This window comes from Pyrus communis, chromosome 11, assembly GCF_041283825.1.
Source record: "Pyrus communis isolate YQ-2024b chromosome 11, ASM4128382v1, whole genome shotgun sequence".
NCBI lineage: Eukaryota > Viridiplantae > Streptophyta > Magnoliopsida > Rosales > Rosaceae > Pyrus > Pyrus communis.
In genome coordinates this window covers 30,239,311-30,267,257 of record NC_142575.1, presented here as the reverse complement: position 1 = coordinate 30,267,257, position 27,947 = coordinate 30,239,311, and the positions used below count along the sequence as shown (strand labels likewise).

General features: G+C 38.0%; 3 protein-coding genes and 1 pseudogene across 3 annotated transcripts; 3 read left to right on the top strand and 1 right to left on the bottom strand.

The window, feature by feature from the left end:
- Positions 1-1,389: 1,389 nt before the first annotated feature.
- Positions 1,390-13,144, top strand: GSL04 (glucan synthase-like 4). Its single transcript, XM_068481314.2, has 41 exons — positions 1,390-1,717; positions 2,219-2,319; positions 2,593-2,714; positions 2,848-2,932; positions 3,087-3,200; positions 3,356-3,475; positions 3,624-3,716; positions 3,812-3,903; positions 4,052-4,178; positions 4,342-4,479; positions 4,557-4,633; positions 4,769-4,922; positions 5,038-5,166; positions 5,252-5,369; positions 5,502-5,830; positions 5,919-5,971; positions 6,060-6,120; positions 6,501-6,582; positions 6,663-6,712; positions 6,887-6,973; positions 7,048-7,179; positions 7,253-7,347; positions 7,427-7,511; positions 7,604-7,764; positions 7,932-8,055; positions 8,156-8,250; positions 8,331-8,481; positions 8,577-8,728; positions 8,967-9,073; positions 9,158-9,280; positions 9,368-9,436; positions 9,536-9,704; positions 9,806-9,917; positions 10,068-10,187; positions 10,261-10,376; positions 10,534-10,617; positions 10,736-10,848; positions 10,928-11,157; positions 11,249-12,097; positions 12,448-12,633; positions 12,711-13,144. Exons 1-41 carry the CDS (start codon positions 1,495-1,497, stop codon positions 12,939-12,941), a joined length of 5,859 nt encoding a protein of 1,952 aa, XP_068337415.2. The 5' UTR covers positions 1,390-1,494; the 3' UTR covers positions 12,942-13,144.
- Positions 13,145-13,908: 764 nt separating this feature from the next.
- LOC137743779 (uncharacterized) lies at positions 13,909-15,625 on the top strand. Its single transcript, XM_068483720.2, has one exon. It carries the CDS (start codon positions 14,046-14,048, stop codon positions 15,240-15,242), a length of 1,197 nt encoding a protein of 398 aa, XP_068339821.2. The 5' UTR covers positions 13,909-14,045; the 3' UTR covers positions 15,243-15,625.
- Positions 15,626-15,789: 164 nt separating this feature from the next.
- On the bottom strand, positions 15,790-20,897 carry LOC137743757 (C2 domain-containing protein At1g53590-like). The gene is made up of 13 exons (XM_088680473.1): positions 20,715-20,897; positions 20,238-20,494; positions 19,939-20,013; positions 19,586-19,729; positions 18,956-19,051; positions 18,725-18,856; positions 18,265-18,417; positions 18,115-18,156; positions 17,969-18,017; positions 17,787-17,879; positions 17,517-17,700; positions 17,203-17,326; positions 15,790-17,036 (listed from the first exon to the last, which is right to left on the bottom strand). Exons 2-13 carry the CDS (start codon positions 20,361-20,363, stop codon positions 16,287-16,289), a joined length of 1,968 nt encoding a protein of 655 aa, XP_088536599.1. The 5' UTR covers positions 20,364-20,494; positions 20,715-20,897; the 3' UTR covers positions 15,790-16,286.
- Positions 20,898-24,979: 4,082 nt separating this feature from the next.
- LOC137741858 (akuammiline synthase 1-like) lies at positions 24,980-26,481 on the top strand (annotated as a pseudogene).
- Positions 26,482-27,947: the final 1,466 nt, after the last annotated feature.

Sequence of the window (27,947 nt, the reverse complement as noted above, 5' to 3'; positions counted from 1 at the left end):
TCTCTCTTGCAGTCGTGCTCCCTTTTTCATGGATGAGTCCTAAATCTTAATTTCATGGCAATTGGAGATTATGCAATTCATAAGAGTGAGATACTGATTTCGATTAAGTTTGAAAGTTGAATGATGAATTATGTATGAATATACTGTCAAAACAATTATTATTTTCAATTAGGAGGACCTTTTTATTAAATTTGCACAGAGCCCATAAAATGTCACAGACGACTCTAATGCTAGAAGACTGATTTGAGGAGAGATTTTTCAGTGTGACTAAAACACGGGGTGATGCATCACGTGTCATTATACCAATGGTAGAATATATGTGCTAAAAAGTTAATAACTTAAAAAATATATTAGCTAACCATAATGGAATGCTACAATTGAAAATATGCACATACTTATACTAGTTGATGTAAATCCCATATCTTGTTAGTGGGTACATATATATTATTGGGCCTTTGTGTGGTTTGTATGTATATTCAAAAGATTGTGGATGAAAATAATGGTAAAACTCTTTACATAGTGTAGTAGATTCTTCTTTTTAAATTATAAGGAGGAAGATTTAAATTTTAGTGCAGAAAATACAACATACTACTCTAATTAATTTAGCTAAACTAATTATGTCTGTATTACTCCTAATATTAAAAACACAACACATGAACATTTGCTCATCTCGGTCCAAATTTGAGATGTAGAAGCCCTTTCAGTCATGATTACTAAAATACTAGACATGACATTAGAGTACGTGTGTCATTGGAAACTTTCTGAAACAAAATTAGGGAGCTAGTCGCATCCAACTTTTATATCTTCCTACCTAACAAAATTTTAGAATTCTCCCTCCTCAGTCATTTATTCTTTCAAGTAAACCCTCATCAAATAAACTTAAATTTACGTTCTCTTTTCCTCTTCTCACTTCTCATCCACCCGATCTATCGTGAAAGCAAGTTCACCTCATTAATACAATAATAACCCGTCAATTGGGCGAATAAGGCAATGAGTGCCATCTCCATCACACTTTGGCTATTATGTAAAATTTTAGTATTTATCTAATAAACATTCAATAGATTTTTCATTTTTCTCTGATGTAGAAGGTTTTTTTTAATATACGTACGTAATGTCTAAGATACAAGAATATACGAATTGGGCTTGGATTCGTTCACTCGTGGGAGAAACGCGCAATCATTTCACAACCCCATTGGCTCTTTTACCCATAAACTATAAAGTGAAGGAAACTGCTCATGACACCCTTCCAAACGAAGAAATTCATGTAGTTCCCTCTCTCAAAAGAGAAAGCAAAACACAGCTCCAAAAGCAAAAGCAAAAAGATAACAAATCCTCTTTGCAAATCAAACTGTATAAAGCAAAAAGCACTTCTCACTAGCCAAATCTGCCCACATTAAGCAAACAACTCATGGAGAAGATCCCACTTATATACTATGAACCCGTGTCAGATTGTCCCTTGTTCACATTCCCACCATTCCCGTTGAGCTCCCAGCAATGTCTGAGATTGTGCTTGCAGAGCCTATCTATGAAGGCGACCTGGAAGAGCCGCAAGGGCCCGTTACACGGGCCATTACTATGGGCTCTACAAGTTATCACAATCATGTTCCTGAACCCTTTGAGAGCGAGAGATTGCCTGCTACTCTGGCTTCTGAAATCCAGAGGTTTCTGCGTGTTGCAAATTTGATAGAAATCGAGGAGCCCCGTATTGCTTATCTGTGTGAGTTGTTAAGTTTTGTTTTGTTTTTTTCTTTTTGGTTTGTTTTATAGGGTGTCAGTTACAAAGGGGTGAGAGATTTTTTGATAAATTTGGAGGTTTTCTTGATTAGCAAGTAAGTCAAATCAACATTAGAAAACTGATAATTGTTTTGTAACATGAAGTTGAGTTGTAATTTTTGTTCTTTTGGCTCTCAAATATTTATACTTAAGGTTGCAGAAATTCAATCTGTTCACCTCAATTTAGAATTTTTAAGGGGTAAATCGATTAGTAAGTTGGAATTTCGATAGATGATACGAAAAATGGTTGATGTAATGAGGTTTGAGATTATTTTCAAAGAAAAATGCTTTCCCTCTTCTTTTCCTTGAATTTCAATTTGCTTTTCGAAGATACGTTTGAATCTTTTCTCAAGGATAGCAGAATTCGATGTTATAAGTGGTTTCGTTGTGAGTTAAAATTTATTCACGAACCAGTAGCGTTGTCTGAGTGATTTTTATGGAGCAGGCCGCTTTCATGCCTTTGAAATAGCACATAATATGGACCGCAATTCCACTGGTCGGGGTGTTCGACAATTCAAAACTTCCCTTCTCCAGCGACTTGAACAGGTAGTTATACATATCAAAGTATAGTATACAAAAATATGCAACTGCTAACAGGGAAATTGCATAACTTTCATGTATGGAGTAGGATTAGGTCGAAGATAGTTCCCTTCTCTGGCGTTTCTGTGTTTCAGTTGGAAGTATATACTATGTTTTTCCTGTGTATGTAAACTCCTTGATTCTACCAGTATTCGTGGAAGCAAAAAAGTTGATTTCTTCTGGGGTGGAATATAATCTTTCACAATTTTGACATTTTTTCTTGTTTTTTATGGTTTACAGGATGAAGAAACTACAATAAGCAAACGGAAGGAAGAGAGCGATATACGTGAGCTGAGACGTGTCTATCATGCTCACAAAGAGTACATCATTAAACATGATAGAGCGTTTCATTTGGAGAACAGGTAAATACATCCACACGTACATTATATGCATATGTATGTTTCGGGATATTCAACTTGGTTTCTAATAAACTAAAAGTATCAAATAGATTTGTCTGCTAAGCACAATTCATTTGTGGCAATTGATCTGAATCAGACACAGAGAGCAGTTGATAAATGCACGTAGAATCGGCTCTGTTTTGTTTGAAGTTCTGAAGAGAGTTTCAAATACAAACCCTCAGGTATTTTCCCCTTTCTGTTTCGATTTTGTTTTTATGTATTCTTCTTGTAGGCACATTTTATATGATGATAAAAGTGATGCTTTTGTTCTTTTCTTTTATACCTGAAATGCGTATGTCTTATGTTTCCGTTTGATTTATATATATTATCCCGTAGGCACTTGCTAATAGAGGTCGCATCCAGAAAAAATCTAATGATCTCTTCGTGCCATATAATATTCTACCACTCGATCATGGAGGTATTCAGCAAGCAATTATGCAACTACCTGAGGTATGATTTTGTATGTTAGATAAAAGTTCTATTTCTTTTCCGGAACTTTTACTTATGTAGAATGATCCAAGTGGTCATATCAGTATATGATAGTGCAGGTCCTATGAAATTGTAAATTTGGTCGAGAATGCTAATAATCTAACGAAATGATACAGATTAAGGCTGCACTAGCTGCTATTCGCAATATTCGTGGTATACCTTCGGCCAATGATTTTCAGAAACATGGGGATTTCATTGATATGTTTGATTTTCTTCAGTACTGCTTTGGATTTCAGGTAATCTCTTCCAAAGTTTCTATTTAATTTTCTCCCCACTACCAGGCCTACCCCCTTCTACTTGGCCAGTTAGACATGCACGGCATAGTTTTCTCTGTTCTGTGAATCTTCCCTTCATAAATTTGATTCATATGATATCTTATGTCAGGAGGGAAATGTCACCAATCAGAGGGAACATCTACTTCTACTCCTTGCTAACATTCACATACGAAAAACTCATAAGCTGGCATCTGTCTCAAAGGTTCTTCTGTCATCAGAGTTTATACGTCTTGGTTTAACACTATATTTCTTCTGTTTTTTTCACTTTTTGTGCCATTCTTATTCTTATGATACCAGTTAGAAGATGGTGCAGTGGATGAGTTAATGCGCAAATTTTTTAAAAATTATACAAACTGGTGCAAATTTTTTGGTAGGAAAAGCAACATCCGGTAAGATTAAATTATCTGCTTTCCACCCACGTCAAAAGACACACTGAAATTTCCTGCTCTTTTGTGATTGCTTCTGTTTCACCAATTTGAAGTTCTTAAACTTGTGTACATGACTCCTTACTATAAGTTACATTGTTTACGGGTGTAGGTTGCCTTATGTGAAACAAGAAGCACAACAGTATAAACTTTTATATCTAGCGCTTTACCTTCTTATCTGGGGGGAGGCTGCAAATCTGCGATTCATGCCAGAGTGTCTATGTTATATTTTTCACCATGTAAGTTTACTGTCTCTTTCGATTTAGTAGCTCCATATGACTGAATCTAATTTCATGTTCTTATTTCACATTCAAATACATCTCGAGTCTTGACATTTATTTCACTTGAAGAATTTTTTTCTGTAGTATAACTGTCACTTATTATTTTCTTGTTTTCTTGAAGATGGCATATGAGTTACATGGTATGCTAACTGGTGCTGTTAGCTTGACAACATGGGAGAAAGTCATGCCAGCATATGGAGGCCAGCCCGAGTCTTTCCTCAACAATGTAGTTACCCCCATATACACGGTTATAAGCGAGGTACTTTGTGAATGCACCCTAATTTTTCAGTTGAGCCCGTTCTGTAGTTATTCATTTTTGGTCTAATGAAACTGAAGGAAGCCAAGAAAAGCAAAGGTGGGACAACTGACCATGCCATGTGGAGAAACTATGATGATCTGAATGAGTATTTTTGGTTAGAACTGAACTTGATCTTCTATCTATTTCCATATATATATATATGTTAATACTGCTGCATTTGATCCAAATTTGTCTCCCACCGAGTTAGAATCATGAGTCGCGAGGCTGTAAATCTGCCCTTCTTTTGCAGGTCTCCTGATTGTTTCGAAATAGGTTGGCCCATGCGTCTAGACCATGATTTCTTCTGCACACAACCTTCAAAGAAACCAAAACCTAAGAAGGCTTCAGTATCCACTGGTTCTGTAGAAGAAAGGAGGGAAGACGGGGAGGAAGTGGAAGTTGGGGTATATTATATCACAATCATATTACTGCTCTCTGTTCAGGATTGCAGTTAATGAATTAACAGATCCATAATTTGACAATTCTTGTTCATGTCTCACATGTTTTCTATTGTCACAGGCTACTAATAAAGAAGAGGATCGCAAGCCCCAATGGTTAGGGAAAACAAATTTTGTAGAAGTCCGTTCATTTTGGCAAATTTTTAGAAGCTTTGACAGAATGTGGAGCTTTTTAATTCTTTCACTTCAGGTGAACATTTTTTTAGTCTGAATGCTTTACCAAGCACCTTCTGACAATGATTCCCGTGTGCTTAATGTTTCCTTTTGCTTTGTAGGCATTGATAATTATGGCATGCCATGAATTGGAATCTCCACTTCAACTGTTTGACAAGGTTATATTCGAGGATGTCATGAGCATATTTGTCACATCTGCATTTCTTAAACTCTTACGAGGTATAATTTTTATTACAATCACTGTACTGAACAATAGGCTAAGTAGAATGACTAGAATGTCGTTTATGTGCTCGTTATTTTTCCATTTCGTTTTGGGGAATTTATTAACCTAATAGAGGGTTGGGGTTGCAGCAATGCTCGACATTGTATTTACATGGAAAGCCAGACAAACAATGGAATTCTCTGGAAAAGTAAGACATGTTATGAAGCTGGTTGTTGCAGCGATATGGACTATAGTGCTTCCTGTTTATTATGGAAATTCTAGAAGAAAATATACTTGTTATCCTGCACGATATGGAAGCTGGCTTCAGGAGTGGTGTTTCTCCTCCTATATGGTTGCAGTTGCAATTTATTTGATGACTAACGCGGTTGAGATGGTGCTGTTTTTGGTTCCTTCTATTCGCAAATACATCGAGATCTCAAATTACCGAATATGCACTATTTTGTCTTGGTGGACACAGGTAGGTTTATCTTATAGGCAACTCTCAGATTGAATTTTGGTTTTGGAAGTTGTCGATATATATTGAAAATTTTGTTCTGATCGTGCAGTCTGGATTATATATTGGTCGTGGGATGCAAGAAAGCCAGCTTTCAGTTTTGAAGTATATACGAAACCCTATGATAAATTTTTGTTACGTACCTATGCTTTTATATATTGTGCCCTAATATGATGTCTTTCTTATTACTTAGGTATACAGTGTTTTGGGTGCTAGTACTACTGAGCAAATTTTCTTTCAGCTACTTCTTCGAGGTGGGTACTACCATCACTGCATCTGTTATCCTAAAGGACTGTAATTAATCTTTCAAGAAAGTTTAGGCGACGATAAATATATTCACTTATTCAAAGGAAATGGTTCTCAAAAGATAGCCAAATAATATGAAAAACATTAGTTTCGAAGAGTCAAATATCTGGAAAATGTGGTTGTATCAATATTAATGCCAGTCTCTTGATATAGCTAGTTCTAGTAATTGGATTCACAAAGTTCAGTATGTATCATTGGGAAATGAGGTTTCCTTCTCTGTTCGAAACTGAAGTATCTTCTTTGAGTTTTAGATTCCTTTTTACGATGTGTTTTTGTAAGTAATTTTCTGAACGTTTATTTGCTTGCAATGGCCTATGGAACAATGCAGATAAAACCGCTCATAGAACCAACGAAACAGATCATTAAACTTAGTGTGAAACATTATGAGTGGCACGAGCTTTTTCCGACAGGTAAATACCATATTTTTTTACATAGTGAGTATAGGGAGTTGAAGATTTTCGATTATACTAAAGAATTTGTCCTATTGCAGTTCAGAGTAATGCCGGTGTAATTGTTGCTGTATGGGCTCCAATCGTAGTTGTGAGTTTTGTTTAAAGTATCTAAAGTAGTTCCGTTTGATGTTCAATCTTCTGTCTTTTCAGATGATAGAAGTGCAATTTAATAGGTTGGCAGCTCATTAGCATCATAACGATATGCATATTGATGCTGATACCCGAAACTCACGTGCGGTTATTTCTGTTTTCTTCTTATAAGGTGTATTTTATGGACACTCAGATATGGTATTCTGTTTACTGCACAATCTTTGGTGGAGTCTATGGCATATTGCACCACCTTGGTGAGGTAAGCTGTGTTTTTTAATTTTCTTCCCTCCGAAAACATTTTGTTACCTATCTTACTCCTCTTCTGTACTATAGATTCGGACGTTGGGGATGTTGAGAAGTCGGTTTCACACTTTGCCTTCTGCATTCAATGTTTCCCTTATCCCACCCTCATCAAGAAATGATCAAAAGAGAAAAAACGGTTTCTTTCACAATAAATTCAAAAAGGTACGAGGTTTTAATTGTTCTATCGATCAAATTTCTTGAAAAATCTTTTGCTAACTCAATCTCGTATTCTCAGGTCTCAAAGACTGAAAACAATGGCCTTGCAAAGTTTGTATTAGTTTGGAACCAAATTATCAATAGCTTTCGAACGGAGGACTTGATAAACAACAGGTGATTTAACTTGGCACAGGCGTGTGTTTTTCAGCAAAGCTTAACAGAAGGTGCCTTACAAGTTTATTTTCTAAAATAGGGAGTTGGATTTGATGAGTATGCCTATGTCATCAGAACTATTTTCTGGCAGAGTTCGTTGGCCTGTTTTCCTTCTTGCGAATAAGGTATCTTCTACATTCAAAACCTTTAAATCGTATCATCGTATCTTTCTTTACTATTTTGGTTCACTTATGAACATCTCTCCTGTACATAATAGTTTTCAACAGCGCTGAGTATCGCAAAGGATTTTGTCGGGAAGGATGAGATTCTTATCAGAAAAATCAAAAAAGACGAGTACATGTACTGTGCTGTGAAGGAGTGCTACGAATCCTTGAAGTACATCCTCGAAATCCTCATTGTTGGTGATCTTGAAAAAAGGTAGAGACATCATCTGAAATCTATGTTTATGAGTGCGTGTGTATGTGCACGCGTGTGGCAGTGTGTTTTCTCTCCTTTTTTAACCTCTTGAAAGAAAACGTAATGGAGATTCGTGAGAGTTCCTATTCCCACTTATAATGTATATCGTTTTTCTGAATTTTTATCAGTATTGTATCTGCCGTGCTGACTGAAATTGACGAAAGCATCGCAAGGTCAAGTCTTCTTGAGGATTTAAGGATGACTGAACTTCCACTTCTTCTCGCCAAATGTATCGAGTTGATTGAACTTCTGGTGGTTATTCCAATTCCTGCAAAGCCATTAAACCATTGCCGATCACTTTTAAAAACCCTGACTTTAAGTCATTCTAATCTTTGATATGAAATCTTTTAAGGTTGAGGGAAACGAAGAGCATCACAGTAAAGTTGTGAAGATTCTTCAAGATATATTTGAGCTTGTAACCAACGATATGATGACTAATGGCTCCAGGTTTGGCGTATAAAACTTTGTTTCATTTTGAAGATTCAATTCATTTTGTGCACTTAACTGGTATTCATGTAATCATGCAGGATACTGGATTTGCTGAATTCATTCCAACAAATCGACGTGGACTTTGTTGATTTTAAGAGAACCATTGAACCAGAATTATTTGGCTCCGCTGATGACAAGAACTCCATCCATTTCCCTTTGCCAGACGACAGTGCTTCTCTGATTGAGCAGGTGATATTCCTTACCTCCTTCTCATCTTTGTTGATGTTTTCGTTACGATTTTCCTTCTTAAGTTTCATTAGTTTAACCAACTGTTTCAAGTGCAGATCAAGCGTTTCCATCTGTTGCTTACTGTCAAGGATACAGCATTGGACATTCCAACTAACTTGGAGGCTCGAAGACGCATATCATTCTTTGCCACTTCTCTCTTTATGAACATGCCCGGCGCACCCAAAGTCTGCAATATGCTGCCTTTCTGGTCTGTTTTCTCCTCTTAACTGTTATTTTCTCATAGGTTTTTCTATGCATTTTTTTCTTTCATTCTGCCATGTATTTAGATCATCATACGAACATCTTGATGGTGACATTTCAAATTAACAAACAATTGGAGTCGAAAGGAAAATCGTAAATTTTCCAGTTATGAAGAAGCTGATTTTTTTATACATAAAAACAACTGCAATCCCATCATCTGTATCTGACCGACTTTTTGTTGATAGTGTTATGACACCACACTTCATGGAGGATATTAATTTTTCAATGAAGGAGCTTCATTCGAGCCAACGAGAGGTCTCCATCATCTTTTACATGCAAAAGATATTTCCAGGTACTGAGATAGTGAATATATTCGTTACGTTGTAGGCTATCCGTTTAGGTTCATCTCTGAACAATTGCCTCTCATATTTCTCAGATGAGTGGAAAAACTTCTTGGAGCGCATGGGTTGTGAAAACTTGGATGGATTGAAAGAGGAAAGCAAGGAGGAAGAGCTTAGGAATTGGGCTTCCTACCGGGGCCAAACGCTAAGCAGAACAGGTGAATATAAGATCTGACATAATCTAAATCCAGCAGATCAGTTGATCATTTTAATAACCTCCTTTTTGATGTATATGGTTGTAACAGTTCGAGGAATGATGTACTATAGAGAAGCCTTAAAATTACAAGCATTCCTCGACGTGGCTGAAGATGAAGGTTTGTATTCTGAATCTCTGATGCAAATCTCATTGTAGTTTTTTATTAGACGATTTCAGTAAGCACTTGTATGCCATCTGGCCTATTCTCTTCTTCCAGATATTCTTGAAGGTTATGACGCCGTTGAAAGTAGAAATCACCTGTTATCTGCTCAGCTAGATGCATTAGCAGACATGAAATTCACATATGTACTTACTTGTCAATTGTTTGGATCACAAAAAGCTTCTGGAGATCCACGTGCAAAAGACATTATTGACTTGATGAAAAGGTAATCTTCTACCTGGGAAAGAAAAAAAATTATTGCAGATGTACGGAACTTTTACAGTAAAATTTTAGAAGTCATATGACTCTAGAAATTTTTTCTTGAAGACACCCATCTCTCCGCGTTGCTTACGTTGAGGAGAAAGAAGTGATAGGTGATAAAAAGCCTCAGAAAGTTTATTCTTCTGTATTGGTTAAAGCTGTCAATGATTTTGATCAGGTATGTACAAAAATTATATGGATTAGTATGCCAAATTGGATATTCATGTCAAGCAATTTAAGTAAAGTTCAAATTAGTTTTTATCATATCAACCGCTCAATGCATCGTCCCCAAGTTTTCTTTCATCATATGTGCTGTGATCATTCATAGGAAATATATCGCATAAAGCTTCCTGGTCCACCAACTATTGGAGAAGGGAAGCCCGAAAACCAGAATCACGGGATAATTTTCACTCGTGGTGAAGCTCTCCAGACCATTGATATGAACCAAGTAGGTTCCTTGTCCAGTACCTAAGGATTAGTCATTTTCTTGTTTGTTTCTCTTATACTATCTGCCTTTATAGGATAGTTATCTGGAAGAAGCATTCAAAATGAGAAACGTTCTGCAAGAATTTCTTCAGAACCAAGGACGGAGACCTCCGACGCTACTTGGTTTGAGGGAACACATATTTACAGGAAGGTCAGCTCCTCTAATCCCCTAAACTTCGATTTTGACATCATATGAGATGTGAAATGCATCACTAGCAAATGTATTTCACCTGAGTTTTTATAAACTAATATGTTATTCAGACATTCTTGAACTGTTAAGTCGATTCTTTTTTTTTCTTTTCTTGCAGTGTTTCTTCTCTTGCTTGGTTCATGTCGTATCAAGAGACAAGCTTCGTCACCATTGGTCAAAGGCTTCTTGCTAATCCCCTCAAGTAACGGATATCTTGTTTCCTAAGCTCATTTTTCAATGACATCGAACACACGTGTGCTTGCTTCTGTATCTGTTGTGCGCTATACTTATACATTCTCATTCCTGTTCTCGATAAACAGGGTACGGTTCCATTATGGACATCCCGATGTATTTGACAGACTATTTCACATCACAAGAGGCGGCATAAGCAAAGCATCAAAAACAATTAACCTAAGCGAGGATGTTTTTGCTGGTAAGATTTAGTGATGTTAAAAATCACATTCCTATATTGTTGATATTTCTTCAAGCTGCTTACATAAGATATCATGTAGGATTTAACTGCACTTTACGACGCGGATGTATAACTTATCACGAGTACATGCAAGTTGGCAAGGGGCGTGATGTAAGTCTGAACCAGATATCAAAGTTCGAAGCTAAGGTTGCTAACGGAAACAGTGAGCAGACTATAAGCCGTGACATATACCACCTTGGACGCCAGTTTGATTTCTTCCGGATGCTATCATGTTATTTCACAACCATTGGGTTTTACTTTAGTAGTCTGGTAATTCGTTTGAACCCCCAAACAATTTGTTCTTGTTTATTTATTTCTGTTTGGAGTGATTAATCTAAAATTCTGCTATAAAACTTCTCAGATGTCAGTTATTGGAATATACGTCTTCCTTTACGGACAGTTATACCTTGTCCTCAGTGGCTTGGAAAGAGTGATTATAGTTGAAGCAAGACTGCAGAACATACAATCCTTGGAAACGGCTCTTGCATCGCAGTCATTTATACAGCTAGGTCTACTAACAGGATTACCAATGGTGATGGAAATTGGGCTAGAGAAGGGATTCCTTAACGCGCTTAAAGATTTTGTCCTGATGCAGTTGCAGCTGGCTTCTATTTTCTTCACCTTCTCCTTCGGCACAAAAATACATTATTATGGCCGAGCAATTCTGCATGGTGGTGCTAAATACAGACCCACTGGGCGTAAGGTGGTTGTGTTCCATACTAGCTTCACTGAGAACTACAGGTCATATTCAAGAAGCCACTTTGTGAAAGGATTCGAGTTGTTGCTCCTGTTGATTGTTTACGATTTATATAGGCGGTCTTATCAGAGCAGCATGGCGTATGTATTAATCACTTATTCGATTTGGTTCATGTCAATCACTTGGTTGTTTGCTCCATTTCTTTTTAATCCCTCCGGATTCAGTTGGGAGAAGATAGTAGACGACTGGAAAGATTGGAACAAGTGGATCAGGCAGCAGGGTGGTATTGGAGTTCAACAAGACAAAAGTTGGCAGTCTTGGTGGATGGATGAGCAAGACCATCTTCGCCGTTCAGGGATGACTTCTAGGTTGCTTGAAATACTCCTTTCCGTTCGGTTTTTCCTGTATCAGTATGGTCTGGTCTACCACCTTGACATCTCCCAGAATAGCATGAATTTTCTCGTATATTTGCTTTCATGGATTGTGATCCTCGCAGTTTTCTTGTTAGTAAAGGTAAACCTTATAATCTCCTTCTATTAGAAACTATGCTTATATCTAAGATGCAACAACGAAGAAAAAAAATCTGTTTGGTCCCTTCTCTTTTCTTTTTGTCTGAGAAATCTGGATTTCGGAATGTCTTTTCGTTTGACATTTACTCAAATTATCTACTTGCCTTCATTCTTTTTGTGACCAATTAATTTCAGAAATTTTCTGACCTAATGCAGTAGCAATGAACATGTGTGTCTAATATCGAGTGCTTTCTTCAAATTGATCATAGGTTACATGAAAAAAATAGATCGTCAGTTCCCTTGTATAGCTTTTTGCATGAGTCACTAACACGATCACCTCATCATTCTTCGCAGGCAGTGAATCTCGGAAGGAAACAGTTCAGCGCTAACTATCACCTCGTGTTTAGGCTGTTCAAGGCATTCCTCTTCTTGGGTGTTCTTGCTGTCATACTTGCTCTCTATTTTATATGCAAACTCTCCTGGAAGGACTTAGTCGTCTGCTGTCTAGCATTTTTTCCGACAGGCTGGGGTTTGATATTGGTAAGTTTACGATGACACAGAACCTTTTCCTTTCGGTCTGCCTTATTTCTTTTTCGCTGATAACTTTGTTGGTTCAGTTTGCACAAGCTGTGAGGCCCCTGATAGAGAATACTGGATTCTGGGAATTCACCAGAGTACTCGCCAAGACTTATGACTACGGAATGGGTGTTGCTCTCTTTGCACCTATCGCGGTCTTTTCATGGCTTCCGATTATATCAGCATTCCAGACTCGTTTCCTGTTCAACGAGGCGTTCAACAGGCACTTACAGATCCAACCAATTCTTGCAGGGAAGAAGAAGAACAGATGATTTTAGAAGCTGGCCCTAATTATTCATAGTATATATTGTATAGAGTCATATTATATTGTCAAATCTTATAGGTTTTGGAATTATGATCACACTGGCACAAAATGGTTTCATATGTTAAAGATAAGGAAAGATAACATAGTCGATTTAGAAACTTTTGTAAATTATAATGGATCAATAAAATTCTTGGTGACAAATTCAGAAAAGAAGGGAGTGTGCTTTTCTAGTTTTGCCTCAAATGATTCAAATCTTCTCTAGCATGGTTGTAACTTTATGGGGTTTTAGTACATAAAAAGTATGAACCCTCCCCAAGCATTAGGGTGCATTTCAAATTGGTACCGATCTTATAAGACCCTACAAATTCTTTCGTAAACTCGCAAAAACCCTACACACTGTTAATCAAATTGTCAAACCCGAATTGATGACTCATTAATTAGATTGTCAGACTTGAAGTTAATTGATGACTCGTTAATTCCGATTGTCATACTTAAAGTTAATTGATGATGTGACAATTTCAATATGAATTTATTCCCATGAAGAATGGGTGGTCAGTAAAAAGTTTCTTGCTTAAAGTCTAGGAAGTTGAATTTTTTTTCTTCTCACTTTCTGTTTAATTTTTTCTGTTGATCTTTTTAAATCACTGAATATAATAGCTTAAAACATGGGAGTGTTAGAGAATTAAGAGTTGATAAAAGGAAAGTGGCGGGCCGAGCCTATTAACGTAGACTTGTAATTAAGTAAGGCATTAAAGTAATTGAATGTCGGCATGAAACCTTAACTAGTTGAGATTATGATGGTCTTGGTCTATTCATTTTTGGTGAAATCACATAAAGTGCGCCCTTAAGCCCTCGCGTAGTAGGGTTCACCGTCTATCATGGTTGGGTAGGTAATTACTTCATAAAAGAAGATACCAAGGTGATGGGGTCTCAAGCCAATTATATGACCAAATCAACTTAAAACATGTGACCTCGTGTCATTAGTTTGAGATGTTGTGTTTGGATAGTGTAGTTAAAATCCTCCATATTATGTCCTCTAACCTCAAACAACCAAAACCCCAGTATGAACTTCCCACAAACCTCATTAGCATTCCACACCTGAGCAGCCAACATGATTCCACGTTCTACAAAAGCACTTTTCAAAAAGCCAATCTTTTTCCAATCAACTCAATCCTGCACCTTCATCATCAAAAACCCATCAAATTTCTCCACACACCCATCATCTTCCCCACCCGAAATCCCCAAAAAGCTGCACCACAAAGACTGGTTATCCCCCAACGAAGTACTGCAAGTCTTCACCTCCGTCAGAGACCCCAATTCAATCCTCACGGCACTCGATCACTATTCCAACCGCAAGGACTACAAACCCAATGAAGCTCTCTACACTTTGATCATCGCCAAGCTCGCCGAGGCCCGCCTCTTCGACGCCATTGACTCCGTCATGGCCCGAATCAAAGCCGAAAGCAAATGCCGATTGTCCGACGACTTTTTCCGGTCTGTTATCAAGGCTTACGGCAATGTGGGTGGTTTTATAAACAGGGCGATTCACACCCTTTACGATATGCCCAGATATGGCTGCTGGCCTTCTGTGAAGACGTTCAATTTCGTGCTGCATTTGCTCGTTTCGACGAAGATGTTCGAAGTCGTTCATGAGGTGTTCCTGGAGGCTCCCAGGTTGGGGATTGAGATTGATGCGTGTTCATTGAATATAATCATCAAAGGGTTGTGTGAGTTTGGGAAATTGGATGGTGCACTCCGGGTGCTCGACGAATTTCCTAAGCAGAGGTGTGAGCCGAACGCGCTGACCTTTTCGACGCTTATGCATGGTTTGTGCGTCAATGGGAAGGTGGATGAGGCTTTCGGGTTGTTGAAGAGGATGGAAGATGAGGGTATCGAACCAGATACCATCACATTTAATATATTGATAGCGGGGCTTAGGAAGCAAGGGAGATTCGACGAGGGAATTAAGCTATTGGAGGAAATGAAGTTTAAGGGGTGTGATCCGAATCCAGGGTCTTATCAGGAGGTTTTGTATTGTTTCCTTGATGCACAGAGGTTTCTTGAGGCCAAAGGGTTTATGAGTTGGATGATTTCAAAGGGCGTTGGTCCGAGTTTTGTGTCGTACAAGGCGTTGATTCATGGGCTGTGCAAAGAAAATCTGGTGCAGGATGTGGAATGGGTTTTGAAGCAGATGATACGACAAGGTTTTCTTCCGAAGATGGGGATGTGGAGGCAGATTCTCAAAAGTATGTTTGCAGAGAAGAGCAGCCATTGCTGTACTTCGTTTGAAGAAATTGTAGCTAGTTGAATCATACAAAATGGATGGTTGTGTGGTGATGTTTCTCACAGAATAGTCCTTCCAGACAATTTTGATGCCATGTAAATTGAAAGGCACTCTTCCTATATTCCGGCCCTGCTTGAGACTCGAATTTATGAAACGAAAGAAGCTGAAGATTTTTCGTCTGATAAAATGATCTCGGTACATTGAGTAATCACGGACCGTTGACACTCCGGCGTCCTGCTGAAGCTGTGCAAGGAAATACCTAACAAACTGATGGCGACCGGAATGAGGATAATGTTGGATCGATGGAATTATGGAAGTCGAACTTGTTTAATCAACTTCAGTTATTGGAGTTTTCAAAGTTGTAATTTTATTGCCTAAACCCTATACAAATATTTCCCCTTTCTCTATGCTTTTGTGGCTTACACCACTGAATGTGCTACAATACGCTGCTAACCCGAAGGGTTCTTTATGGCGAAAAGGGGCAAGTAATTTTCGACGTCCCCAAACTTGTAACACGGTAATTGCAATCAAGAACTTATGACTACACAAAAAGATATTGGTTCCACACTGGTTTCGACCATGAATATCGATGTAATATATATTAGTGTTTACAGAAAACAAAAACAAACGAGTCAAAAAAACAAGCACCCTCTAGCATGGCACTGCCAAAAGAGAATCCGGTGACGGAAAAACAGTCCTAGAATACGCCCCCAATGCTACCGGCTGTTTTTCCTTTTCCTCTTTTCACCTTGATTACTATTTTCCCCTCTTCCCCGGAAATGATAGAAAATAAACCAACGAAGTATTGGCAATATATCAGAACAGAACCAACCTAGCATGGCTTACCTACGAATGCAAAAGGGAACCCCTCACGGCTTGTCTACATTGCCGACTGCAGAGTTAGCAAGTTCGCCATGAGAGAGGTAAATAAGGATGAGAATGTAAAGAACCCTACTTCCGAAGCCACGAGGGACTGTTAATATAAGAAAGATTTAAATCCAGCCTTCATCGTTGGACCTTCAGCATCAACTGCAGTGTCGCTTGCAACCATAACTGCTAACATATCAACTATTTGGGCAGAGGATCATCATCAGAAGAGTTGTAATATTCTAACATTTCTCTTTCTTTCACTACCGAAGAATCACTTCGAGACTTTGCAAAATCTTTTCGATCAGATTTTTCATTACACTTGAAGAAACTTTTCATCTCTCTCAACTTGCCCTTTCCCGGGGTACCTGAACCACTCCCTCCTGAAGAAGTGAAATCCTTTTCTTCCGGAACCTTACAAGAAAGAGGCCCAGAAAGGTCATCTTCCACAACAAATTTCACCCCACTTTCATTGTCATGAACTCCTCTAAGATTAATACTTTGAGAACGAGCGGTCTCTTTAAAGCTGCTTGTACTCGGCTCCTTCTTGGAACTCCTGTGGAGCATCGAACATAACCTATTTAGTCCCTTGCGAACTCCTTTCATGTGCCGTTTCTCGTCGGGATTTTTATCCGTGCCTCTGTCATCATTGTTTTGGGAGCCAGATGTGACTGAATTACGGCTGTTAGTATCATTTAGAATCTCGGTATCAAGGAGTCGGCTCCTTCCTTTTCTACTTTCCCAAGTTTGTAAAACTTTACTTCCTGGATGATGGACCCATATACCAGTCTCTTTTTGCCCTTCAACATCAATCGGCTCAAAGTTATCTGCCAACCTGTTAGACTTCCCGGATGATATAGATGAGAAGGAACTTTTACTAGCATCACTGGCAAATGAATTTCTTTTATCTTCCAAATCTACCGTTTCCTGAACTTCTGACTGCTCAGGTCCCTGCATATGCAAGTGGCTCAAATCAAACTCTTGAATGCATACTTGAGCATCTTTGGTAAGACTTGCACATATGCAGCAACTACAACTACGAATCTCTAATCTCTTTATTTTCAACTCATAATAGACCTGATCGATAGAGTGCGGTTGAGGTGAAGTAAAAAGGTACCTTCACATTGTCTTCAAGAACAGTTATTGCAAGATGCAGCCTCCCGGTTTTAATATTCTGAAGAGGCACCCACATGTCATGTCTGTGGCCGTCTCTAAGATCACCGATGTTAATCGAGCAGTCACTGGAGATATAGAATAAGAGTAAGTTAGTCCTGCATGTAAGAAAGCACTTATAAAACAATTTCAGTGGAAACTAAGGGCATAAAAGGTGATAAACGACACTCGAAATAAGCTGAAAGCATACTTCTGTAACGAATTTGAATAAATCTAGGCACAGAAGGACATATTACACTAAAAAGTTCAGAAACACACCCAAGGGCATCATCAACGAATCGGTCCTTGTCACAAAGTTCAATAGCAAGCACATTAGGTGAATCCCATGTAATAATGGGGATCTTGAACTCCTCATGCCATTTTGGAGACAGTGTTTTCTTTTGTATCTTAGTCTTGAACCGGTAAAGGCCCAATTGACCCTTAACATAAGGGTCGGAAAATCCTGAAAGAAAGGCTCTATCCGTTAAATATAAATTTAAAACATGCCGTGGAAACTTAACACCAATGTACTAGCAAAGAGAGACTGACCATTTAAATCGGCGGCTTTCACGTCAGATGCTTCAATAACTTCTATTTTGGCAAGAGCAAGAGGCTCCTTCTCATTCACAGAGAACCAACTTTCTGTCAATGAAATGAGCATCTACTATCAACCGAAACATTTTAAAAATACATTTTGAACAACCAGCATATTAGGCTGCAAAGATAAGTACCTTGCTTTGGGGAAACAAATTTCTCCATGTCAACAACCAGCATATTAGGCTGCAAAGATAAGTAATAATTTGATTTAAAGGTCTAATATTCATTCCAATAGGGGCAAGATGTAAAGGTTGTTTACAGAGGAGTCCAAAATCCATACCTCAACAAGTGTCTGCTCAAAGGCAACTGACAGAAGCTTCTCCTGGCAGACAAAATCACAAAGAGCAAGTCAGAGAGAAAGATACGTAGACGGAGAGCGAGAAATGGAGAGAGTTAAGAATTTATTCTGCTTCAATATGATAAAAGTTACCAGCCATCCAGCAATCCCAGGGAGTACTGTAACGTCAAGTCCATGAGTGAAAATAGGTTTAACAGTCATCTGAAAATATGGAGGCTCAACGAAGCATAGCCGCACGCGGCCAAGAAATGGCCACCTGCGAAGAAACTTCACTCCAATCAAGACCTTCAAAAGAAAAATTCAGCTTGATCAGAACGTATAAGTAGTTTGTACATGCCATTGTGGACATCCTATTTCCCATGTAAATAAGGTATGAAAATAGCTTACAGATACACTTATGTTACACTAGCTGAACCAACTCAACAAGGTGATATAGAGTACCTAGCATAAATAACAGGAGCTACAGTGCAACATAAGATGGAAAATTGTTCATCAATTTTAAATTTCAGATGTCTACGAACAAATATCGTACATGACTAGCTTATAAGTAGTCCCATCTAGACCTACAGTTAACAGTTATTCAAGTACATACCTTTCCTTCAACATGCATGCCTGTAATATTCAACTTTGCCCACATCCCAAAACCTAGTCTTTTCCTTAACTTCACAGCAAGTACTGCGATCATATCATCAGCTGTAAGAAAATTCAATCCCAACTCCAGAACCTGCATCAAGTTACAATTTAGTATCTGAATTTGGGACCTGCAGCGACGAAGAGTGGATGAAAAGTATTGATTGAACATTCCAGAGAATGTAAACAATACCAGGTGGTCATCATCAGTAGACTGGCGAACCACTCTCATATCTGTGAGTATAGGTGCATTTCTTCCCAAGTAAAGGTGCTGAACTACTGCTTGCTTCTGCAAACATATATAGATCATCGTCAATAACTGAAAAATGTATCAATATATAACCACCAGTTAACAAGATGACACTATCGAATTCAGAAAAAAAAAGACATGTTTCACCAAAACTATACCTGCAAAAGATTGAAATATTGGACATCACATAATTCACTTTATGATTTAGGATGCCCTTCAATAAGAAAATGAAAAACAATAACATAGTTGTATAAGATGTGCATGAAACGAAAACAGTTGTTGCCACTTCGATAGCATTAATAAATGAAAATATACTCTCTAAAGAACACTAAGTTAAGAGCAAACAAAGCATTACATCCTTTGAGAGTTGTCGATCACTCAACAATCTCGTTCAATCAGGTATATGATACTAAATAAAGTAACCATACCAGAAATACCGACACTGACATACATCAAACTACAACAAGAAATCCAAGAGTCTTAATAAGAGAGCAATTAGGACCAAGTGATCAATCCAAATCAATAGCACAATTTCATCGTATTTGATTTTTATAGATCAGAAGTTAGTCTTACGGCAGTCCATGGCTTGTACTTCTCCAAAAACCAAGGTATGATGGGGAGGAGGATCTTCTGTGAAGCAATCTGTTCCATACATAATGGCCATATCTTTTCAATTGTGTGGTTCAACCACAGCACCGTCTCAGAATCAGAAAGCACCTGAAGTATTCGAAAAAGGAAATAAAACTCTAATGAAGTATTGTAGTTTCATCTGAAAATTAAGATTTAAATTTTTACCCCATGTCCAACAACATTTCTTGGGGTGGATTTTTTTCTCTTTTTTTATAGTTTTGTTGAAGGCATAATTTTTAACCAATAAAGCAATTAATAACAACTGAAAATGCAGAATGGGAAAAGTAAGAAACTACCCGTCTCTGATTAGCCTGTTTTCTTTCCTCGAACTGTAATTTCTTCCGCAATCTCGTAATGTACCTGTCATGAACCTTTCACAAGTACAAGAAAAGTTCACTTCAATCACATCCCTTTTAGCACATACCAATTTACCAAATTATATTACATACCATGTTTCCCTTAACAGAAATAATCATTACATAACACTGATAAAACGTATCGAAGGCGAAAGACCCTAATGCTGCAAGTTTCAAATATATATATGAAAGATGAATGAAAACAAAATGTAAAGGCAAGTGAATGGTAAAATTCTTACCAGGTAAAGATAAATGAGAGATAAAAAGTAGGCAACTGGGTGGCAGTAATTGTAGTGGGAAAGCAACCACAGCATGCATAACACAATCCCCACATGGTGAATTATTGACACCTCTGTTACATCCATTTCTCCTTCTTCTTCTTCTTCTTCTTCAACCCCAAAAAAGGCACCAACTCTGCAACTTCTACACACATACACAACTTTGTAACTTCCTCTCACCTCCTCTTTTGTGATTTTTCTGGGTTTTCTAATTCACACTGTATAAAATTAAAGAAAATAAAATCATAAAATTCAGTCAAAATATGAGAGAATTTGGAAAAGGGAAAATCCCAAGATTGAAACTTGAACTCAAGAAATCATCAAAAGCCATGAATGAAACAAAACCCTGAAAAGGAAATTGAATTATGAGTTATATTTTACAAGAACAAAATTTGGGGGCCCGGGGGGGGGAGAGAGAGAGAGAGAGAGAGAGAGAGCGTTAAGGATGATTGATTGTGTATTGTTGCCCTTCAGGCTGTTTCTAGATATGGCAACGCCTGAAACGGTGTTGTACGGTTCTCCGTTAAAGTAACCGGCGGGAAGAAACGCAGAGAGAGAGTGAAGATAACGGCCAAGACAGAGAACATTATCAGAGAGAAATAATGACGAAGTTCGCGTTTCTGAGAGAAATGAGCAGTTGCCGCTTTTAAACTTGTTTTTTGGCGCCACGTGTATAAGACAAACCAAGTACGCGTGTCACTGTACTCATAGACACAAATACGTATATTTTGCTCATACAATTTTTTTTTTTTTAAATGGAGCAATAATTCTGAATTTTGGCTTAATTAGAGTTTTCGTATCTGATTAGAAATGTTTTGGATAGAAGATCTATCAGAGTTATAACTAAATGGATTATTGCTCTACATTATCATTAAATCAAGTTTAGTGACCAATATTTACAAATTTTTATTTCAGGGCCAACTCCAATTAAGCTAAAATTCAAGGATCATTGCTTTAATTATCTCAAAAATAAAAAATAAAAAAGGCCAATATGCTTTGGTAAATTGACTACAAAATGCAAGTCATGGATTTGGTGATTAAGATCTTTCTCTTTTAACTCATGGCGTTCATTCTCAGTGCTAAGATAATATGTGTCATTGTTAAAGGATGCCAAAAGACAGAACACATGTAGAATTTGTAGGCTTGCACTTAGATTTGATTTCTTAACCAAACAAGCACTGGATGAAACGAATGTATTCGGACCACACCACATGACGTTTTTATTTCACTAATTTTTTTTGGTTTTTTGTTTTGTTATTTCACTAAAATCATGATGTAATTTATTTTTTATTAATAATTTCTCTATTAATTAAATGATAATGCTAAAGAGACTAAACATATAGACAAAATTACTTTCTAATTATATGTATGGATGTAAATTTCCACATTCTCTTTGTTGGACAAAATTGCACCTACAAAACAAATAAGCCTCACGCGCCCACGATGAATTTTGTTGGGGGGGGTGCTTGGGCCAAAGAACCTCCGATGCCAAAGTTAGAATTTTGAGGGAAGAGTGTTTGGAGAATTTTGTAGAGTTTTGCAAGAGACTTGGAAGTAGTTTTTGGAGAGAATGGAGAGCTATTTATAGGGATATGACCAGCCCTATTAGGAGAATAGGGACCAGCCATTTGTGGTATTTTTTTGGTGTAATTTGTAGTTAATTAGCCATTAATAGATTAATTTGGTAATAAATCCATTAATTGACTAATTAACATAATTTAAAAGAAATGTTTCGGGGGTTATGGAATAATTACCGTGTGGAGAATATAGGATGAGGGTGGATGAAATAGTTTTGAATTTGTTACCTATTTTGGCCATTTTTGACTTGGTTGAGGGATGATTGTCCGCTGCTCGCACATAAGAATCCCGGTATGTCTCAAGGGTACTTTTATCCTATTCTATCCAAAAATCCACGTGTCGCCTTGTGATTATTTTTAACTCCACAAATGCCCTCACACCTATTGGCTGCTCGCAGAAAAGGGTAACAAGTGTAGAGATTTTTTTGCTTTAGGAAACTTTGGACTGCTTCCTATTTTGATGTAGATTCCCTCTTTAATAGGAAATTAGATCATTCTAGGAAAGGGAAATAAATTGCTCTCAAAGCCTATTTAAGTCCACCTTAAGTGGGTTATTAAATCAACTTTGAATACCGATTTATTCCCCCTCATCTAGCAATCTTTTACATCTTGCCCATGCAAATGACCATCTTTCGTTGCTTTCTTCGTTTTCTCCGTGCCGCACTAATGTAAGAAAATTTTCATTTTTCTTGTCTTCTTCGTGGATAATGCTGTCGCGGGGCAGTCTTCAGGGTGGTGCGACACGTCGGCTGGCAAGGGCCAGAAGTCGGCTTGGCATGGGCTAATGAGGTGGTTTGGTAGAGGCCATTGCTTGTGCTACTCGGCTTGATTGAAGCCAAGGATTGGCTCGGCATGGGTTGAGAAAGTGGCGTGGCATGGGCAACGATTTGGGATGCCATGTCTAGGCTGCTTGCCAAAAATGAGAAAACTGGTTGAGTTTGATTTCTCAACTGCCGTAGATGGAATAGTCAAGGATGGAGCTGCCAAGATCGGAGTTGATGAAGATGAAGTGTCCAATGAGCGAACTGTTAAGTGTAAAGGTGGCTTCTGCTCCCTAACCATTTGTTGCCTAGTTGATCTTCAAGCATTCGATCTTTTGAGCTATGTGGCATTCTCGCACTGGAGAGCTTACCTAGATGGGTGTCAGGGATTTAGTTTACCATCTCGCACTGGAAAGCAATTAGTTTACCCTCTCGCACTGGAGAGCAATTAGTTTATCATCTCGCACTGGAGAGCAAACTCATATGGGTGTCGGGGAATTGGTTTACCCTCTTGCATTGGAGAGCAATTAGTTTATCCTCTCGTGTTGGAGAGCAAACCTATATGGGTGTCGGGGAATTGGTTTACCTTCTCGCACTGGAGAGCAATTAGTTTATCCTCTCACACTGGAGAGCAAACCCTTTTGGGTGTCCGGGAATTGGTTTACCCTCTTGCACTAGAGAGTAATTAGTTTATCCTCTCGCACTGAAGAGCAGACCCTTTTGGGTGTCGAGGAATTGGTTTACCCTCTCGCTGTCAAGGAATTGGTTTTTCCTCTCGCACTGGAGAGCAATTAGTTTATCTTTTCGCACTGGAAAGCAGACTTTTTTGGGTGTCGGGGAATTGGTTTACCTTCTCGCACTTAAGAGCAATTAGTTTATCCTCTCGCACTGGAGAGCATACCCTTTTGGGTGTCGAGGAATTGGTTTACCCTCTCGCAATAGAGAGCATGTAAATCATTATCGTGAGTGCAGCTTAGGAAAGCTGGACTGATGGGACAACCGAAATAATTCTTAGCCTGCCCTCTGTTCTTGGTAGTTAGGCTGGTGTGTCCTTCTGGTTCTCGTCTGCCCCTGGCGTGCCATTAGGCTGAGCTGCTACATTTTTCGGAACAGAAGTAGTCTTTATATCCAATAATCTATATGGGGCAGTTCTGTCTGCTTGATCTTGTCTTTGAAAGATGACTCGCTTATGTTCGTTATGTCTCATTGGAGCGCCTTGTCAATAGCTTCATTGCCCAAGCAATTTAACGTAAGTAAGAGCACTTCCCCCTACCAAATTGCCCAAGCAATTACTGCCCAGGTAATTAAGCTTGGCAATTACTGTCTTTAGTGAACAGTAACTACCCAAGTGCATCTCTACCCTAAACTGAATTGTCTAGACTATTGGTATGAAATATTATTGTTTTTTTTAATAAAATAATAAAAGAAAATTTTATTATTAATTTCAAATATGATTTTTAACCAATCTCGTCACTCCACGTGCCACTACCCGAAAGCATGATCAGGTATTTATAGATTTTTTTTATATATTTTTTTTTCTGTATTTTTTTTAATTTTTATTAACCTAATTTATATGGAAAGTTAGATTACCAAAAAAAAAAAAAAGAAAATGTAGTCCAATAGTCCAGATTTTGACATATAAGGCAACGGTAAAAATTTCGTCTTATTTTTTTCCTTTTTTAATTCTTTTTTTTTTTTTTTTTTTTTTTTCTTTGCTAAAAATATGGACTGTTGATTGGAAAATCCAACATACCAGTAAGCACCACATCGGCCCCCCAACTAAGTGCGCTTGCCCAGCTGCCCCTACCCTGTTTTCTTGTTCATCCACTCGCCATTCTCCCGCGTCTAACACATGTGCTTGGCCAAAAAAGTATAAAAAGAGAGTTGAAGTCAGCCTGACGTCAGATCCACTAGTCGGTAGGCTAGGCAATTCAAGCCTAGGTTGTCTATCGGCCTCCACTAGAGCCCAGTTAATTGGGTATGGCTGGACATGCTCTAAAACTGGCATCCTGCACCGGGCTTTCATTCCACAGTGAGTCAATATACCTTAACCAATATATGTTGATTAAACTACGATAAGCTGAACTTACACTTTAAACTGGGGACAATAAAAGATATACGAAAATGTTGGTAGGGTTTGGGCTTGGCTGAACGATATATAGACCTAAAGACTTGGTAGCGAATCCTAGGGAAGGGAGTGAAGACAATACAGAAAGGAAAAATGACAGCATATCTGTTGTCTTCATGCGTGGCTGACCCTTCAAATTGAGGCCAAACACTAAATGCTCCTTAGATAAATCCAAAACATACAGATTGATCCGAAACGCTAAATGCTTCTCTAAAAACATAATAAAGATCGATCGTAACTCAAAGTGTGGAACAAAAGATAGCTTCAGAGATGAAGGTTGACATCGTTCACTCTCCAACTCCTTACCACCTCAGAAATTTGGGGCTATTTGTTTTTCATCAGTTTCAACTTGATATTCATATCCCAATAATTCTTTTCTATTGTTACAATCCCGATGAAGTCAATAACAATCGCCATTGCCTGTTTGCTGAAAAGCTCAAGCTTCTAAAGAAATCATTATCGGAAGCCCTCACTCGCTTCTATCCCTTTGTGGGAAAATTTGAATACAATGTTCCGATCAGCTGCAATGATCATGGAGCTGCATTCTTAAGTCCCAAGTTAACTGTCCCATATTGGAGATTTTGGACAAACCTCAATTTTCGATCCTAAATCAATTGCTTCCAACTGCTATAGGATCCAATCAATCAGAAGCAGGCTATCTTCTACTAGTTCAGGCTAACTTGTTTGAATGTGGTGGATTGGCAATTGGGGTCAGCATTTTGCATAAGGTCGCCGATGCTTCAACAGTCAGCGCATTCATAAAGCACTGGATGGAAATTGACCTCGGCTTAGCCATTACAAGTGATCATGACGTGCTTCCTGCAGATTTTGGCATTGCAGCTTCTCTATTCGCCCCACAAGATTTCTTCAACTCACCAAAACCTACCGTGTACCTTCCTAAAGACAAGTGTATAACACAGAGATACATGTTTGATGCCTCAAGTATTGCTGCTCTTAAGACCAAAGCTGCCGGTGCAGCAGTGCCAAATCCAACGCGTGTTGAAGTAGTGTCGGCCCTCATTTGGAAATGCACAATGGAAGCTTCAAGATCGAATTTGGGTTCTATAAAGCCATCAGTTTTGTGTCAAGCGGCGAACATAAGGAAATGATTATCAGGGCAGGCAGAAAACCTAATGGGGAATCTTGTGTGGTGCTTCACGACAATGAACTTACAGAGTGGATTAGACTACAAAAACTTGGTTGTGAAACTCCGAAAAGGCATTGAAGTATATAAAGAAGAACGCCCTAATGGAGTTAGTGGTGATGTGGTAATGCAAACCATCAAAGAGTCTGGCAATCTGGGAAGACATGATGTAGAAACCTATGCTTTTAGCAGTTGGTGCCGGCTTCCCTTCTACAAAGCCAATTTCGGGTGGGGAAAGCCAGCATGGGTGAGCATTCGTAGCATCGAATTCAAGAACATGATTGCATTGATGGACACAAATGATGGCGGTGGCATAGAAGTCACCTTGACTTTAAAAGAAGACGACATGGCCATGATCGGAAGTAATACGGAGTTCCTTGCATATGCATCCCTGAATTCGGCTGTCATTTGATTGTTCTTCTTACTGGTATTGTGTTGTGTTTTCATCAAAATTGATATGTTTGCAATCATACATTAGAAAAAAAACATGTGGTCTTTAAGATTAGAAGACGGAGTTTATTATTTTAATTACCTTTTTATTCATATTTTGCTGGAGTACAGATGAATAATTCAATCAACATAAATGTTACAACTTCCTAAATACTCTCATTATAATCTAAATGGACTTAGCAAATTCCTATGTAACTAAAATACACAGCCTTGTTACTTAGTTCTTCGGTCTCGTGGTATTCATTTTCATTTGTAAGTGAGAGATCTTAGGTTTGATTCTCGCCAAAAGCGAATTTGAACCATATTATTATGGCTCGCTTATTATGAGGCTTAGCGATCTCGTTAATCTAGATAGTATCGCTTGTTCAAAAATATAGCTTGTTCGAAAACAAAAATTACACAGCCTTCATTTTTCGACTGCATGTTATTGGTTTTCAAATTGCTTTCTCGAAGGCCTGTCCAGTGGCGGAGCCAAAAGTTCATATTAGGAGAGGCACACTTTAAATTGAAATTGTCATATAATATATATAGAAACATAGCCTCGTTCTTTTGGTCTCATTGTAACCAAGGATACATGGTCAACTACTCATGAATTTCATATTAAGGGTGGAGAATAAAACATTAAAAGCATATCTATTTATTGCACATTCTTATTAAATTCAAATGTGAGTGATCATACATTCATTTGTAAAAACATTAAGGCATAAGAGAATTTTGAAAGGTTTTATTCACAGAAAAACTTTTTCTCTTCTTAATTTCATAGATGATATAGAGGGAAATAAGAAACTAACAAAAATAATAGTTTGCAAGCAAAGGAAAAAAATTGCATATGGGCAAAAAACAGAGAATATGATCAACTAATATTCTTATCGAATTGTTAAGTGAAAATTATAGGCTTTGTATTTGTTGGATTGAAAACAAATTCAAGTTAATGGTAATATTATAAAATTGATCAATGGTAGACAGAGAGTAGAGATTGCAACAAAAAATAATTAGGGTAGGCCTCAGCCTACTGTGGTCTTAAGATGGCTCCGCCATTGCCTGCCTCTCGCATCATTCCCAGCTAGTTTTGAAGTGATTGGTGACAAGTGCATTATTTACCATATTTTCATATTAATTATCCCTAAGTTTTGTTAAGGAATTGGTCTTAAAAGAGCCATATTACTTTCCTTTTCTCAATTTCAGCCAATCTACGTACTTAGGACATTTTTGGTGATAATTCGACCTTCCCGAGGAGTTTTGATGCAAGGACAATTGGAGAAGGAAGCTCAGGGGCTGAAGATCGTTGTGTCTGAATTTCATAATTTTCCATGGAGCCATTCATTCCAATTTTACAAATCAATTCTGCAGAAGTTGTTTTCCTGTCAGAATTGCGCAGCTTTGGGAGAATGAAGATTTGAAGGTTTTCCCGATTTTTCCTAGTGGCGTGCGATATATGCTTGGAAAGATAAGAGATAAAACTACGTTTCTCATATTTTTACAGAATTTAAGATAAATCGACCCCAAAACGTGCAAGACAAATGACGTGTTTCCAAGCCAAGAAGGATTCTTTCCTAGTTTGTGTCATTAATTGTTTAGGAGTTTGTTTTATTTTAGGAGAGTTTCTTCCAG